The sequence below is a fragment of the Acomys russatus genome, chromosome 5 (assembly GCF_903995435.1).
Source record: "Acomys russatus chromosome 5, mAcoRus1.1, whole genome shotgun sequence".
Lineage (NCBI taxonomy): Eukaryota > Metazoa > Chordata > Mammalia > Rodentia > Muridae > Acomys > Acomys russatus.
Genome location: NC_067141.1, coordinates 15446818 through 15464808, shown reverse-complemented (window position 1 = coordinate 15464808; position 17991 = coordinate 15446818). Strand labels below are relative to the sequence as shown.

The 17991-nt window shown below is 43.6% G+C and overlaps 1 protein-coding gene across 1 annotated transcript in view; it reads right to left on the bottom strand.

The window, feature by feature from the left end:
- The window catches only part of Dock1 (dedicator of cytokinesis 1), a 508411-nt gene that overhangs the window by 308010 nt on the left and 182410 nt on the right, over window positions 1-17991 (bottom strand). The window contains exons 24-25 of the mRNA XM_051145486.1: window positions 15728-15798; window positions 12165-12271 (exon numbers count right to left, since the gene is read on the bottom strand). Coding sequence (XP_051001443.1) covers window positions 12165-12271; window positions 15728-15798 — 178 coding nt within the window. The remainder of the gene's footprint in view (window positions 1-12164; window positions 12272-15727; window positions 15799-17991) is intronic.

Genomic DNA, 17991 nt, shown 5'->3' with positions numbered 1-17991 from the left:
TAGGCAGGGCAATTTTGAGATTCTTTCGACTTCGAGTCTGGCTACTGTGAAGAGAACTGACTTCAGTATTTCCTAATCTCAGAGTCCTGATAGGGGACGTGGGCATCGCCCAGGGCTTTGAAGGACTGCTGCTGTAACTAATGCTTGCACCATTAGCAAAGAGTTTTACTCCATTTGATCACGGGGAGAATTATTCACCTTGAAAAGAAGAATGAAACACATCATTTAAGCTCCTTCGCCCTGCATTTTAAAGAGGCTTCCTATTATTCAAAACTGAGGATAAGTGAGTTTCCACAGGGCAGGTGAGCGCTGTTGGGCGGGGAGTATGCCCTCAGTTTGATTTCTATGGCTGTGATAAAAGACTCTGTCAACATGGAATTTGGGGAGAAAGGAGTTTGTTTAGCTTACACTTCCAGGCCACAGACCATACCTGAGGGCATTTTTGTTTTGTTTTTAAGAAGGCTTGTTGTAAGTGTAGGGAGAGTAGAGGGGACGGGTTGAGCATTGAGTTGCTAGCTGTTAAGAAGACTGAGTCCACCACCCATTGAGCCCAACCTCAGGCTTTTATCCTAAGACTTTTCCCTCCCACGAAGAAGTGGTGATCATATGCTGACACTATTCTAGTGACTACTGCAGCCGGGCAGGAACTCAAGGTCGGAACCTGAAGGGAGGACTGCTTGTTATCCCACCTGTGACCAGGGCAGCCACCTAGGACAGGGTCTATCTGCTAAAGGGAAGGGATGGGTATGAGATAGTCAGGGTTTGAGAGACTGACTGCCTTCCCTCTCCTGTTCACAGCAAGAATCCAGTCACCAGAAAAGCAAAGCCCTGCCAAGGAATTAACAGGTTTACAAAAAGGGCATCCACCAGGGTATTAAAACACTACCAAGACCCAAGATGTGATAATACACTTTAAGACAGATATTGCCAAATGTGACCCATCTAATCTCACACCCCCCCAACCAAACAAACATAGACACAAGAAAAAGCATGTAGCAAGCTAAGAAATGGAGCCTGTCAACTGCCTGTGTCCCAGTAAGGATGGGAAAATGGAAAGACTATGTCTGGAAAAACAAGGAAACTGTTCCATGCTGATCAGAACAGACTTCATCACGATTTATGATCCAGAAGGGCAGGCATGTGTGGACAAGGAGAAAGTAGACAAATGAATCTCCCTCCTCTCAAAGGCTCCCCTAGGGAGTACCCTTGACTAGCCTACATGGTGATGCTAGCCAAAGGAGCCCACATCATCCCAATTCCTATACCATCAATGTAAAAGAATTTTGTGGGCATAAATCCCACACTCAGTGTTCCGACATTTAATTTAATTACACTAGAACTTTTCAATTCTATAATGGGATTTAAGCTTTAATTCACCCCCCCCCAGCTTTTTGTCAAATATGTGGGCAACAACATAATCACATGGGAACAAAGCCATAAATGCACAAATTATGAGACGTTGACCTTTCCTTCTCTTTGTATCTTGCTTTGAAAATCTGCTCGCTCCACACCACAGATGATATTCAAGAGTCATCATTCTGCACAGCACATAATCTGTTTAGCCAGCTTTCAAGTAGGCAAGTCACATAGGAGACCAGGCTCGGAAGCCATTACCGCCCATTCATTGGCTCTCATGCACAGCATGCTAATGAGTCCAAGGCCCTTCACCTCAGCATTGGAGCAAAAAACAGGGCATCCAAGGCTGATGGATGAGGGATGGATGGAGATGCCAGTGTAGGGACTAGACATAGTATAGATCCTCAGTCGGGAACAATGTCCTCCAGTGAGTAATTGCTGACTAACTATGCAAACATTAAGAATAAGCAGGCAGTTCACTGTGAGTTCAAGGCCAGCCTGGTCTACAAAGCGAGTCCAGGATAGCCAAGGCTAAAGGCTAACACAGAGAGACCCTGCCTCGAAAAAACAAACAAACAAACAAAAAACCAACAACAAAAACAAAACAAAACAAAACACACACACACAGAAAAGACAAAACAAAACAAACAAACAAAACAAAAGAATCTGGGATTAGTTTCAGAGTCTGATCATGAGTTCACTATTGTTGAAGATGGGTAACAGGGATGTAAGTGCATATTACATCCCTTCTCTCTACTCTTTTATATTCTGGTAATTTCTCCCTTCTTTTCCATATGAAAACATACTGAATCCAGAGGCAGATGCATCCTCCCACATGTGGCTTGATACCAAGGAATCCTTAAGCCAGAACAGAGTACAACAGAGAAGAAGGCTGGCCTCTAGTGAGCCAGTTTCACAGAGGCTGGGGCCAGCACAACCGTCTGTGATCAATGACCCATTTTCTGTTGTAGCCCAGCAAGCCCCCTCTAGGTATATCTTCCCTTTCCCTTTCTGCAAATGGAAGAAGTGGTGAGAGGAGGCAAAAAGAGCTGGCGTGTCAGTAGGCTGGGCACACAGGACGGGAGGGTACACAGCTCACTGTAGGAACCCAAGTCCAGTGCTAAAGCACACAGCTCACAGAGGTAAAGCATGACTCTTCCAGCGGTGTACTGTCAAGATATCACCCACATGCATGCTGACCGTACGACTGGGGCCCAACTTCAACAACTGGAAACACAGCACTGCTGGTTATCTGCACGAACATGCTCCTTGGCCCCAAAACACCCCAGACAGCAAGACAGTACCCACACATTTCCCACAAGATAGCTTACCTTAAGTTGGCGCTGGGTACATACAATTCCTGACTGGCAACAGGTGTACTCTGCAACCCCTTGAGAGTTTAAATCTATAAATATGGCCACCATTCTAAGAAACCTGGAATACGTCTTCAAGACCTTTTGAAGCTGTTTTCCCAGAGAACCTACGGTTTCCCAGAGAACAACTCTAATCAGTGCCCAAAGGGAATAATTTCCTGTTCTCATCTAGGTTGAGAACTGGAGGCAATTTCTTTCACGGAGTGAGGCTGGGATGTAGCCTGTTTCCTGGAGCTCCCACGGTGACCTCAATGATCCCATCACTTGTGCACCAGGAACACACCCAATGCAGCACATCATAACAGTGAAGCACATTTCATACAGCGGGGAGCAGAGCCAACTTCTACAAAGTACTAAGGACCAAGACCCAAGAAAGAAGAAAGCATGAACACTGCAGGCACCATATCTCAACGGAAAATGACTTGAGTTTAAATATTTATACAAATGTGGCACAGACTACTTTATAATAGTGATTGCATCTTTGTGACAATAGGCCAACCACAAGACTTCAACTGCTCATCATTTCCTGACAAGGAGAGAAGACAGCAGTTGGCTGCTTGGGAGGACAGAGCCTGAAAATGAGAGAAATGGTGGCCTTCTGTGCTGTCCCAACCCAGAGGGATTCTTAGGATCCAAACCCCATAAATAGGGTAACTTTCATATTGGTCAAAGCATTCTAAAAAGGCTTGGAGGCAGCCACTAAGAGTTCAGAACACATTTAGGAAGCTGATTTTTTAACATAGATGGCAAATGCTGATTGGCTACAAGATGAGAGGCTCCAGGCTGATTCTGTCTTGGCCTTGGATCCTTTCAGATTTAAACACTTCACATATCTCACTTCATAGGCCGGGTCCAAGTTGCTATGAAGATCAAAACTCCAGGCAGGGCAGGAGAGATGGCTCATTCAGTAAAGTGCTTGCCTTGCCAGCATGAGGACCTAAGACCCACATGGCCACATGTGCCTGCCTCTCTCAGAACTGAGAAGACAGAGACAGGAAAGTACCATGGGGTCAATGAACCATCTAACAAAAGAATTAAGTGCCAAGTTTACTAAGAAACTCACTGCCTCAATAGCCAAGGCAGGAGGAAGACATCTGGCGCTGACCTCTGGCCTTTGCACTCATACGTAGAGATGCACATGTACACACTCACAAACAGCCAGAGGTGTGGCATTACACCATTACACTTAAAAAGATGAATTATTTTAAAGGATAGTTTTAAATCACTATGAATTCAAGCCATTTATTTATATGCTGCTTGGTTTAAAGAGAACTCGAGACAGCGCATGACAAAGAGACTCAGAAACCAAGAGTGGACCTAAACAATGTGGCTAAATAGGAAACTGTAGTTACCCAGGAGTCAGGCTGAGAGCAGCAGGAGAGACCCCTGCAAGCTTCTAGTAGCTGAAGAAAACAGAGAATTAAGTTTCAAGGGGACAGAGGACTTCCCTGGAAAACATACCGAGGAGGAGCTCTGCTTTAAATGCTCTTCTTAAGTGAAGATTGCATGTTTTAGGGACCTATCCAACAAGTGCCACATTTATATGCATGTGTTTTGCAAAATAAAATAAAATAAGTCTCAAAAGATATGCAAATAAGGTCTTCCTCACACCCACACTTGGTGAAGGTCGAGGACGGTTACAGAGTGCTGTCAACCTTTGACAGTTGACACTCACAGACAACATGGAGAACAGGAGCGGCTCTTATCAGTGAGCTTCTTATCAACGAAAAGCACAGAGCAAGCAAAGAGAGCCAGGGGGGTATGAAGGAAGGGTTCTTAGACATGGCTGCTTTGATGGTTGGGGCTGGGGAGGTGGCTTTGTCAGCAGAAGAGCTTGGTACACAAGCGTAAGAACTTGAGCTAAATACCCCCAGACCCACACTAAAAACCTGGCAATAGTTGCATGGTTTTTAATGCCAGCCCAGGGGAGGTTGGGCAAGGCGGATCTCTAGGGCCCGCTAATAAGCCAATCTAAACAAATCAGCAGGTTCTGGGCCAGCAAGAGAACCTGACTGAAAAGACAAGGTGGGTTGTGTCCTGAGAAACAGCACCCAAGGTTGACCTCTGTCCCGCACACACACATGTGTACACATCGAGTAGATACACAACACACATACCTACAAACACGAGCAGGCAGGCACCCATGCATAAAACCCCTCAAATAAATGATAGTCTGATGGTAGCTATCACACACAAGACTCTGACAGAGGCTGTTGCAAGCATAAATCCATGAGCAAATCTGGGGCAAGGTAATTCACACCTGCCTAGGGTCCTGGCAACAGCTTCGGGCAGAATTTAATTGAAACCCACTACGAAGACCCTAGCATTCCTGGGAATAGTTTGGAATGAGTTCCCATGGCCCCTGCTCTGTGGTCTGGCAGCGATTTCTCCTTAACTTTTTAATATAATTGAGCTCAGGGTAACATCTTAGAGCCTTATTATGGTGAAATCTCTTTTGGTTCTAAAAACATAATACTTTTGGGGGCCCTGTTCTTGCTTCGTAGCCCAAGCTGGTCTACAGTTTACAACAATTCTGCATTGGCTGCCTAAGGACTATAACATCTTTCTTTGACCAGCACATCTAACTTAAAAATTCCTTAGGTGAGTACCCCCTAAGATTATTCTTAAACTGAAATATCAGTGTTAGTAGGTGTGATGGCTAGTCTCAGTTGTCAACTTGACTACATCTGGAATGACCTACAATCCAGAAATGGAGGGTACACTTGTGATATGGATCCTTTTTTTTTTTTCCAAGATGTATTCATTATGTATACAATATTCTGCCTGCACGTGGGTCAGCAGGCCACAAGAGGGCACCATACCTCATTATGGATGGTTATGTATGAGCTACCATGTGGTTGCTGGGAATTGAACTCAGACTTTTGGAAGAACTGTGATCTGGATCTTGAGATGGGAAGACACAAGACAGTCTCTTCCCGGCTGCGTTCAGAGCAAGATGTAGAAGTCCCAGCTCCTCCAGCACCATGTCTGCCTGCAAGCTGCCAAGCTTCCAAGCTTCCCACCATGATGATAATGGAGTCAACCTCTGAGACTGTAAAGCAGCCCCAGTTACATGTTTTCCCTTCTAAGAATTTCCTTAGTCATGGTGTCTCTTCACAGCAATGAAACCCTAGCTAAGACCCTAATTATGTAAAGGAATTTAACTCTGTCCATCCCTCTGTTTCTTCTGGCAATTTCCAATACGGTTCTTATATGTGTGCATGTTGGTTTTTGTCAACGTCACAAAACCTTGGTGTATTTATTTGTTTTCAAAGTCCCTTCCATAGCCTACCTTAAACTAAAACTCACTATGTAGGAGATAATGACCTCAAACTCACTCGTGACACTACTTCCTCTACCGGCCAAAGGACAAGAATTCACAGCAGTATTGCCATCACATCTGGCAAAATCATGTTATTATTCAAGGTTGCTTGGAACGTTTTTGTTTCAGCTAGGTCTAACTAAAATGGGGGATCTTGAACGTTGAGACTTCAAGACTGAGGAGTAAGGAAAGGGAAAGAGAGAAAAGATCCTTTACAATCCAAGGCACTCGGGGAGCAGCCTCACCAGAAAATGCTGTTCTAAGATGGCCAACGAAAATCTCAAAGTTCAATCATGTAACCAGCAACCTCATATTACCTTTATCAATATAACCCAGGCTCAACCTTACAAACAAGTGTGCTTGTATTCTGTATTACTCTGTCTTACCAAATGGTTAGTTAAGTGAAAAATGAGGCTGTCTTCTGGACTGTTAGCAAACATGCTTGGCGGGACTTCAAGGCTAGATGAGGTCATGTTGACCTCTGCAGAACGTTTATGGTCATAAATATGCCAAGGGCAGTGCTATAAGCCTGCAATCCCAGCATGTGAAGGTGATGAGTGAAGGCTGTGAGTTCAAGGCCAACCTGGGCTTCATATTAAGACCCTCTTTCAGAAAGCAAAAGGCTCAAGTCTAAGTGTGATCAAAGAATAAGAACACAGATGAGAATGTAACAGTGACTACAGTCTGTGTATCAAGAACAGAAATGCCATCATGAGTCTTTTGCTTTGAAGAAAAAACAGCTGTGAGAAAGAGTATGCGATTTCTGTTTAAGTAAACCAAGAATAATTGATCAAAATTAATAAATTGAGAAAAATAGGGGAAATATTTCTATATGTAAATTAAAATGCATTTGTCTTCATATGTTCTATTGAAAAGCCTACATATGTGGGTTGATTTACATTGTCAACTTGGGACTCTGGAATACCTTGGAAGGGAGTCTATATGTGGGGCTTTTCAGAGGTTCTCAAACTGTGGGGCTCAAACCCTTTGTGGGGGTTAGGGGAGATGTGGGGGGGGAGGGTAACAACCTTTTCCATAAGGGTCACATACCAGATATTTACACTACATTCATAAAAGGAGCAAACTGATAGTTATGATACAGCAACATGAGAAGCCGCATTACAGGGTCACAGCATTAGGAAGGCTAAGAAGCACTGGACTATCTAGATCAGGCTGGCCTACGGGGAGGCCTCTGTGATATTGTTTTGATTACATTCATTGATCCGGGAAGACCTATTTTAATTGTGGGCAGGATCGAGCCTGGCGCTCTCAGCTTCTGACCGTGGACGCACTGTGGCCACTGCTTCAAGGTCATGTGCCCCGACTTCCTACCATGATGGACCCTAACCTGGACCTGTGAGCTAAAAACGACCTTTTCCCATTAAGCTGCTTTTGTCAGGATATTTCATCATAGCAACAGAGAAGAAGCTAAGACAGTGGTTCACTATCATATGTATTTTTTAGAAACTGGGGGCATATGAAAACCAGTTCAAGATGGTTTTTTTTTTTTTCCAACTTCTTGCTAAAAAAAAAAGATTATGAAGAGTGGAAAATTCTAGTTCATACATGTAATTATAAATAAAAGGACACAAAAATATGAATTTTTAAAAATATTATTTTTCTTCTGTAAATGGACTTATTTTATATAAATCTGAACATTTTAAGGAATGTTATAATATACAAATTTAAAAAAGAAAACAAGGATTTGAGATAGAGAGAAGAAAGTTTCAGTAACAAAAACAAAGATATATTTTGGTTCCAAAATATTTTAAAAGGATTGTTTTGGATGAAAGAGGCTTTTTTTGTTTTGTTTTGTTTTTTTATGAAAAATCAAATTTTTGCTACAAAAGCAGAATGTCTGGGTGCTCTACATAGGAAGGCACACAAGGATGATAGGGAAGAAATAGGAATATAATATAAACTGTGGGAAGTCTACAGAAGGCAGAGTGTGGAGGCACATGCCTTTACTCAAAGCACTCAGGAAGCACAGACAGGCCATCCTGGTTCACATAGGGAACTCTAGGACAGCCAGGGCAACATAGAGAGACCTGGCTTCAAAAATAAAAATGAAAATGAAACAAGCAAACAAAAAAAAAAAAAAAAAAAAGAAAAGACAAAAAGAAGTCCTAGTAAGTTTGGGAAAATTGAATCGCATAAGAGGAAACTTTTGTGACATGGGGATACTTGCAATTTATTTAAAACATGTATAGTATACTCTAAAAATTAAACATTGATAAACTGATTTTAAAAAAAAGAATCCAATTGTGAGTCTTTAAACCAACAAGTATCCATAACGTAGATCTGCCTAAAGGTTGTGTTTTACCAAAGTAATTGCCTGTGTTTTCTGGTATCTCTACGACACTTTTGATTATTTAAGGAAAACTTGGAATCTTCAGAGTTTATAAGTTGTTGTTGCTGTTGCTGTTGATGCTGTGCTGCTCTGTGTGCACGGTTGGATGGGTGGCTGGGCTTTTTCTTTTTTTTATTGTTTGTTTGTTTGAGAGAAGGTATGACACTGTCCTCCGGACTGGCCTAGAACTCATGGCAGTCCTTCTGTCTCAATTTCCAGAGTACTAGAATTAGAAGTATGATCAAGAGTGGGGGCTTATTAAGTATATATTTGTTTTAAAGTCTTTTGGGTGATTATTTTAGAACTCTGCCTAAATAAATGAGTATTACTTTCCCAAGATGCTTGATATTTATTTTTAATGCAAATGCTCTAAGGATCATTTAAAATTTATAAAAGCCTGAAGGTCCTAGTGTGAGGCTGTCAGTCATGGCTGTTATCTTAAAATGATATGTACAATAAAAATAACTAAACCATGTCAATTACTAAACTCTCATCAAAGTTTAAACTATGAATATTATGTCTTTTTTTTCAACCATAGTTCTGATTCTTCTCTGAACCATTTAGAATCAGATTCACTGGTAGGGGAGGGGTTAGGGGGACTTTGGATACAACTTTCTGGGAACAATAAGCTATGTAGTTCACAATTTGTTTTTTCTTTGGCTATCTTTGATAAAAATTAATAACCTGAAAGTCAGGCTTCGTGTACCATGCAAAGGGGATTTGTTGTGTTCTGATAGGCTTTGTTCTGCATTGTCTATGGTCTCCGCACCTGCTGTGTGTCATGATTCTGCAGAAGTCCCACTGCTGAGGTGATAACCCAGCCCATGCAGGACAGGCGGGCTGACCTTAACCATGGGTTCCAGGGACCAGCAACAGAGAACCACTCCTCTAAGCCTCCTTACTGCTCCAGGGTGAACAAAGTGGGCATGACCTGATTCTCCATCACAGAGTCACTCTTGCCTTGATGAGGTTCAGAGGAGCAGCTAGGATGTCCACCCCAGCAGGATGGCTAATCAGATTCTAAATACACTGACCAACAATGTTTTCAGAAGAAAATTTTCACTGAACTGAGGAGGAGGTCAACCCTTTTAGAATCAAAACCGAAGCTGTTGTGTCCATTCGAACCAAACACAAATAAATAAAACCAGAAAGGAAGGAAAGAGGTATTTATTTATACACAAGACTGCCTTATGGAGACTGTGGTAGAAACTCTGCCAATAGCCAGAAGCCTGCACAGAGGCCACCCAAACTTCACAGAGAAGTCCTTCCCCAAACGCATTTCCGTACCCGTCAGCAGTCTGCAGTGAAGGCACTTGTTACTACTGACTGGAGGTGAGGGCAATTGCTGTTTCAAATAGCGCCTGGATTCTCAAGGTGTATGTTTAGCAAACATTCCCCTCATCACAACCTCTTAGAACACACGCACCGCTTAGAATAGAGCATATAGTCCTCCTACAGGCTCTGAAATTCCCACGTAAACTTCGGATTCCAGGGAGAGAGAGGGAGAGAAGAGGGAGATGACAGAGAGATAGACACACCGAGAGACAGAGATAGAGAGAGACAGAGACTGACTGTCTCTGTTTGGTTGGCAACAAGTATTCATTCAGTGAAGGTGGTGCTGATGGCAGAGGGGATGCCTGGGGAAGCCGTGCTGTGTGAGTGGGGCTTACATGCCAAGGAATACAGGGGCGCTAAAGAGTAGAGAATGTGGGCTGGAGCGATGGCTCAGAGGTTAAGAGCGGTGGCTGCTCTTCCTAAAGGTCCTGAGTTCAATTCCCAGCAGCCACATGGTGGCTCACAACCATCTATAATGAGCTCTGGTGTCCTCTTCTGTTGTACAAGCATGTATGCAGGCAAAACACTGTGTACATAATAAATAAATAAATAAATAAATATTTTTTTTAAAAAGAGTAGAGAATGAGACCCAGAGGGGTGCAGGGCAAGAAGGCATACGGTTCGGTTCTGGGGGGGGGGATGAGGATCGAGAATCACCTAGCGGGCACACCCAAGAGCGAATTGGGGTGATTACATTAAATGACGCGGGAAGACCCACATTAAATGGGCACCAGCGTTCTCGGGACTTGAGTCCTAGATTACATGAGAGGAGAAAATGAGCTGCGTGCCAGCTCAGCTTCCCGACTGTAGCAGCACTGTGGCTAGCGGCTTCGAGTTCTCCCCCTGAAAGGACTGTGCTTTTGACCTGTGCATTAAAATGAACCCTTTCTTGTCTAAGTTGCTTCTGTTAAGGAATTTTATTTCAGCCTCATGAAACAAAGGGGTGCCAGGTGCCTGTGTGTGCATATGAGGGACAGAGGATTGTGGGGAGAGCATGTGGGAGTGTGGAGATATTGATGAGAGAATGCATACATATATGGGGCGGGTATTGGCACATTTCCCCGATAATGAACCTAATAAACCTCAAATATGAATTGGGGCAGGGATGCATTTGTTCTGGCTTCAGCTGTGGTCACCATGGGAACACCTGCCTGCAATGTCCCCAGTGGTCACCTTCTTAGCAACTTTCTATGGGCTCCATGGCATCCTGTGGCTTTTGAAGACACCAAGGCAATCAAATCATTCAAGTTCTGGTGTTAAAGCCTGAACTATGGAAGTCAGAACTAAGTGCTCAATTTAGATCACATGATTCAAGTCCTAGACAACAGGACTTTCATAAAGAAAATAAAGGGATTCTAACCCAGAGAAGAGTGTGAGGGAGAGTGCATTGGGAAGCCACCCACATTTGACCTTATCCCTTCTTTTTTTTGCAGGGGAGGGGCTGGGGAGGCCTCCCCAGACACATTCCAGTGCATTCTCAGAGTTAAATCAAGATAGAGAGAGAGTTGAACCAGCAAGCAGGAGGCCCCACAGCAAAGCGCCCTAGACAGGCGCCCTGAGCTCCTGCTGAGGTCCAGGAGGACTGAGAGGACACTTTACAGGCAGGGTTGCTCACTCACCAAAACAGCCTAGGGGAAAGAAGAGACAGCATTGTGCCTGGGGACAGAAGGAAAAGAACGGAGCTACCAAATGTCTGGTCACAAATGGAAGAGAATAAATCTGTGTTATATAGACAGGCTGTCACCTACGAGACCGCAAGTCGGCCCCGATAAATGAGAGAGGTTGGGCATTATGCAAAGGTTTTGAGCTTTCAATAAAATTGCCTGGCAGGTGTAAAATATTAATTCAATCTGTCCAAATAGAAGATGATTAATCAAAAGGGAGGGGAAGCAAATGAAGAGGAGCAGAAGGGTTTTGTGTGTGTGTGTGTGTGTGTGAGAGAGAGAGAGAGAGAGAGAGAGAGAGAGAGAGAGAGAGAGAGAGAGAGAGAGATATGCAAGAGTCTTTATGGCCCTCATGACTCTGAACAGGATTTGAGGGAGCCCTGCCAAAAACCAGGAGTTAGAACAGGACAAAGCCATTACTTCTAAATTTAAAGGAAAATGGATACCCTCCCCCACCTTTGCAATCACCTCAAGGATGTAAGTGATTGCCTCCCCAGGCCAGACAATCACACATTTTAAGAGCTACAATGTATGCTGATTATACAGGGCTCTGATGTGCTCCCAAATTACAAATCCACTCTCACCTCTACCCTCAATGGCCTATTACATACCCTGCATGACAGCTGCCTTTCTCTTGGAAGGGCTGAGGCCTGGTCAGAGCAACTGAGCTATTTTAACAGGGAAGCCACCTCTCCTCCTTTGGGCAAGTAAGAGAATTGACTGAACTACCAGGCGATTTCTTAAACTCCAAGGGATCCACTCACCATGCTGTGTGAAGAGGTCACTGTGAACAATCTCAATCAAGCAGTAGAGCTTCTGGACGGTCAGCAGGCCCGCAGGGACATTCAGGATGAATTCCGTGAACATTTTGCTACGAGGGGAAATTCAGTTGACACTGTTCAGAAGCATAGCCAGCCCAAGGACCCCATGCAGTCCCAAGATGCTACAGAATCACAGGGGTAGAAAATGGCCCTGGAGTGTCAAGACGGGGCTTAATCTTTACAGAAGGCCCAAATCTCACGCTGGGAATCTGTGTTTTAAAACGTTGGTTTGGTTTGACCGGGTGTGATTACACACCTATAATCCAAGCATATGGGGAGGCAGAGGCAGGCAGATCTCTGTGAGTTTGAGGCCAGCCTCATCTACAAAGCAAGTCCAGGATAGCTAAGGCTACGCAGAGAAACCCTTTCTCAAACATAGACACACACACATACAAAACAAAAACAAAACCCCACAAAATGTTGGTTTGTACTTTGCAACAGATTGAGTGGCTACAATGCAAACATATAATGGTAAGTGTTGGTAAGAGTGTAAAAAATTAGATCTTTCAGGCTGTGCAGGTAGGAAAGGAAAGGGGTGTGGCCACTTGAGAATTCCCTAAAACTGTAAAAGCATGTGTTGTATATTATATAATGTATAATATACACATATATAGAAAACTTGTACACGACATAAAATGGCATTATTTGTAGTACTCACAAAAGTAGAAAGTGCCCAAATAACTAGCAAATTCTACAATGGTGAAAAGCTGGAAACGATCAACTAGGGACATGTTCTCTATAATCAAAAGGACCAAGTTTGCACTGAACCTGTGGCACAAACTAGCTGAGTTACCGAGGACAAGCAAAATTAGGTTGATTTCCACCCAGTGCTCACAGAAGCTGACTGACTGAGGCCTAGATAGCACTGTGTATGGGGAGAGCACCTAGCAAATGCCTACTGTTATAGCTGAAATAAATGATGGGCCAGCAGGGGATGCCAGGAAAGTTGCTCTTAATTACCATATGGAAGGCATTGCCTCAGGGAAACAAGAGACTTTCTTTCTTTCTTTTTTTTTTTTTTTTTTTTTTTTGAGACAAGGATTCTCTGTGGATACCTGGCTGTCCTGGACTCAAACTCACAGAGATCCACCTGCCTTTGCTGGGATTAAAGGCGTGTGCCACCACACCCAGCCAAGAGACCTTAAGTGAAGAAGCAGGTTAGGAAAAAAAGAATGTTGACCAAGAAAGAGAGAAAGAGACAGAGGAGTGGGGGGGAGAGAGGGGGGACATGAACAAGAGGACTGAGTGCAGTGTCCCGGAACTCACTTAAGTGTCATTGCCCCAGCCCACAGCTAATGCCAAAGAGTAGGCACCCACCTGTAATCTCAGCCTTGAAAAGCAAAAAACAAAACAAAGAGAAACCCAGAGTGAGTGACTAACAGGACTAGCCTTATTGGTGAGCTCTGGGTTTGATTGAGAGACCTTGCCTCAAAAACAAAACAAACAAACAAACAAAACAAAAACAAGAAGAAAAAAATAAAACAATAGAGAAGAAGATTCACAACATCAATACGGGGCTTACACACATGCACGCACGCAGGCATGCACCTACCCACCCATATACATAAGAGCATGACTCTACATATAGGCACATGGAAAGGAGAAAAAACATAAATTGATTTTCTAAGTAGGGATAGTGTGTGTGTGTGTGTGTGTGTGTGTGTGTGTGTGTGTGTGTGTGTGTGTGACTTCAATGTCATTTGTAAATTTGATATAAAAAGCATCAAAAAGGCCCACGCAAGGACAGAGCTGAGGTTGAAGACGGGTGGCCTAGGGCAACATGTCTTCCTCAGAGCCCCAAGCACATGGTACAACTGCCAATAACAGGCAGGGATGGTGTACCTTCATGGGCTGTCACGGACAGGCATGGCTATGGCTCTGGCTCACACTAGACAAACTCCTCCACTTCCTCTTACTATCCCCAGCCATGTGCTTCTAACTGTCCCCTAGAGTCCCTTGAGGGTTTCGTGACAACCAGAGACGAGGCTACCACGTCTCGCTAAGAAGATTCAGCAAGAGCTCAGGGGTTTGGCATCTAACAAGTACAGGGACCATGTGTGCTGCTAACCCAGAAACCAACCTAATTTAACAGCACACACCAAGAAATGGACTTAGCAGAAACACAGTTGGGCAGACTAACTTCGTGGCTCACATAGGATTTTCCTCCATCGGGAGCCTGCTAAGCTAGAACCCTAACGGCGGTGTCATGCAGGCAGAGAATAAATATGTCCCTGTTGGACACTAAATCTCAGGCAAATCAGAGAGTGCTGTCCAGGAGCCCCTTGCCCTTCAACTTCAAGACATTAATGGCTTAGGGTGGATATAAAGTGAAGGAAAGATGACCCCTCAGGGACAAATGTCCTCTCAGATATCTGGAGGGTCTGGTTAGTACAAACGGTGCTATCTCCTACGATTTCCTGCACACAGTTCACTGGGTCAAACATAAGGCAGTTCACTGGGCTACTAGGCGCACATGTGGGATCAAAGGCTAAACACCCCCATCAGAGCACTTGTCAGAAAGCCATGGGCCCTGTGGCTCACACAGCGAAGAACATTGAAATGGGGCACATATCACGAAGGGACGATCTGGTCCCTAGGCCAATACTCCACCCCGAATGCCCAATGCTCACCTCCTCAGAGGGTTCATCATCATGACTGCCACCATCATCATCACCAAAGATGGCAAATTCTGACCCTGATGCCTGTGGCTCAGAGCCCTTCAATTTTAGGAAGGCTAGGGGAGAGAAACTGTCCTGCTGTAATGCAGCAGAGACTACCAGGAGAAGAGAAAAGGGTCCTGGGTAAGCTTTTTTATAGGTGCTGAAATTCAAACTAAACCGGCAACCTCATATTGCATATTGAAACCATATAAACACCAAAGGACAGAAAATGTAGGTGTGTTGGTTAGTGTGCACTGTCCATCTGGCAGGAGCTAGAATGGCCTGGGAGACAGGTCTCTGAGCATGCCTACAGGAAGTTATCCTGACATTAATTGATTGATGTGAGAAGACTGGTCTTAATTGTGGGTGAGGCAATTCCCTGGGAGGAGTATCCTGGACTGCATAAAGTGAAGAAAGCGATCGGAGCAGTAGCATGGTTTCCTTGCCACTGGCTTGTTTCCTTTGGATGTAACACAACCATCTGCCTTTAGCTCCTGCTGCCTTTAACTCCTTGCCGTGAGGAACTGTAAGCCATAATAAACACCTTTTCCTTCATGTTGTTGGTTTTTTTTGAGGGGGGGGGGAATCTTTTTCATAGCAACAGACAGAGAAACTAAGATAACATAGGGTCACACCCCCGTTGTACCGTAAACCATTTTACAACAACAAAATACTGGCTGTTGGCAGGTAAAGCCTTCTCCATAGAAAGATAACAATCAGTAGCACCCATCGCACACAATCCCGGACACAGGCCTTTGTGGGTCTGAGGCAGCCTACAGCATCCTCCCAACGAGATGCTCTAACAAGAAGCTGTAAGTGACAAGCCTTTGTTTCCAGGACACTTACCTGAGTTCCTTCGGATCAAACACCAACTTCACATCATTGACGATCGTGGGCAAGTACTTCAATGCTGCCCCCTGAAAACCAGAAAGAGGGGTGTTGAGCAGAATTCAGCCAGGCAAATATTAACATAGTCTTGTAATTCTGGTTAAGATATACACTCACACACACACAAAATCAAGATGAGAAAGACCGCTTCCTGATGAGGCCTTAACCACAATGACAAATGAACAAAACATCTCATCCTCCAAAATGGGCATTTCTTTGTCCACATGTTAAAAAAAAATAAAAGCATTGCAGAAAAGAGAGCAGATTTTTAAGAGTCACAAATCAGGGAGTCTGTAGTGAAATTGTGTCTCATAAAAATGTCAGAAGCTACACCCATGTAGTCGCACTAACATGGCGAGCTGATCAAATACAACACTAAAAGACGCACGTAAGTGGATGGGGAAAGCTCCTAGGGTCTCAACCACAGAGGAAGAACCACAGGCAACTCAGGAATGCATAGTGGACGAAAGGGAAGAGCATACCCATTGGTTATCCAAACCCACACAATTAGCCTTTTAAACACACATAAGTAACATCATAGGGCCGAGGGGGTGGGGGTGTGAGATTAACAGACGCCAAGAAGCACAACCTGTAACCCTAAGTGCCTATGCTGTGAGCTGAGCAGAAATGATTGTCTCTAACTGAAATAATGCCCACAAAAAAAAAAAAAAAAAAAGAAAGAAAGAAAGAAAGAAAAAAGAAAAACGGTCCCCTAGAAAAATACCTCTTTACCAAATCTGCCGAGAGTTCTGTTCTACTCCAAAGACATCTGTGTCCTTTAGTGAAAAGCCATTTTGATCTTTATTCAATCATCTCTGGCCTTCATGTCTGTGTCTTCCAGCTTCTTAAACTATAGGTGGTACCTCCATGTGGCCCTTGTACCCCAATATGAAGGGTTTAAGAAGTCTGGGCATGGTAAAAGTTTTGGGAACATACAGGACCCAAATTTGATTCAAAACCAAGTGTGCAATGTACCTGGAAACAAGTTGCATCTCAGGACTTTGCAACAGTCCTGGCTCTGCACACACACCATCCCCGCTGTGCACTGGGCATGTCATCACACACATGGGTAAGGAGTATTGCCACCCCCAAAAAAACCATCAGTTCAGATCCCAAACTATTATATGTTAATCAATCACAGCATTCTCACTGAAATGCCATTTTCTGCCTTTACAGAAATACAGTGGAGTAATTTACAGGAAGGAAAGGCTTGTGCTATTTGCCTGCCATCACTCCTCAGCATGTATCTCATTAGCATATCTTTGGACTGTATTGAGATATACAAATAAGCACATATATATCAGCAATATGCATATGTGCTTTCCTTTTTGATGAATGCTAAGATTCTGTGTATGGTACCTGATTCATTTGGATACCTGTTTTATACTCCTGGTTACATAAAAATTTCTCAGGTGAAAAGGGGTTGCTAGCACAAAGCAGTTAAGAACTCATGTCCTAGGAAGCCCAGAACCTCACAGAGTGAGTTTATGGACAAGATTATTACCTGCCATTCACCATGCTAAGACCTGCCCACTTATGTATTTTACTTATAATTTTAAGTTCATAAACACAATATTAAGTATCATACAGCATTTTCAAACAAATTTTATTTTCATTAATTCTCCTCCCCATTTCTCTCCCATCCCCCTGGCTGAACTCTGCTAGCCCCACAGCCTCCTCACTCCCTTCCTGTCACTTGTGCCCAACTTCCTCATTCTTTTCTTCTCTAAGGTTCAAGGCATACATCCACACTCACTCGTGTGTGTGTGTGTGTGTGTGTGTGTGTGTGTGTGTGTGTGTGTGTACACACTATAGCTGGGAGCCCCATAGAGAGACAATATGTAATATTTGTCTTTATTATTCTGGGTCACCTCACTTAATATATTTTGGAGATCTGTTCAATTCCTCACAACACTCATGATTTTATTGTTCTCTGCTACTGAGTAAAATCCAGCTGGGTACATAAGGCATAATGTCATTATCCAGTCATCTGTTGATGGCTGGTTCCATTTTCTTGTTACTCTGAGAAATTAAACAGAAACCTGACAATCAACGAAACTGCCAGTTAACAAGTTGACTAATGAAATAAAAGGATGGTTTACAGAAGAAGAAAAATGGATGTCCAATGTGTGTTTTTAAAAGTGTTCAACATCTTTAGCCATCGGGGAAATGAAAATTAAAACTGCTTTGAGCTTATTGCCCTAGTCAGAATAGTTATCAAC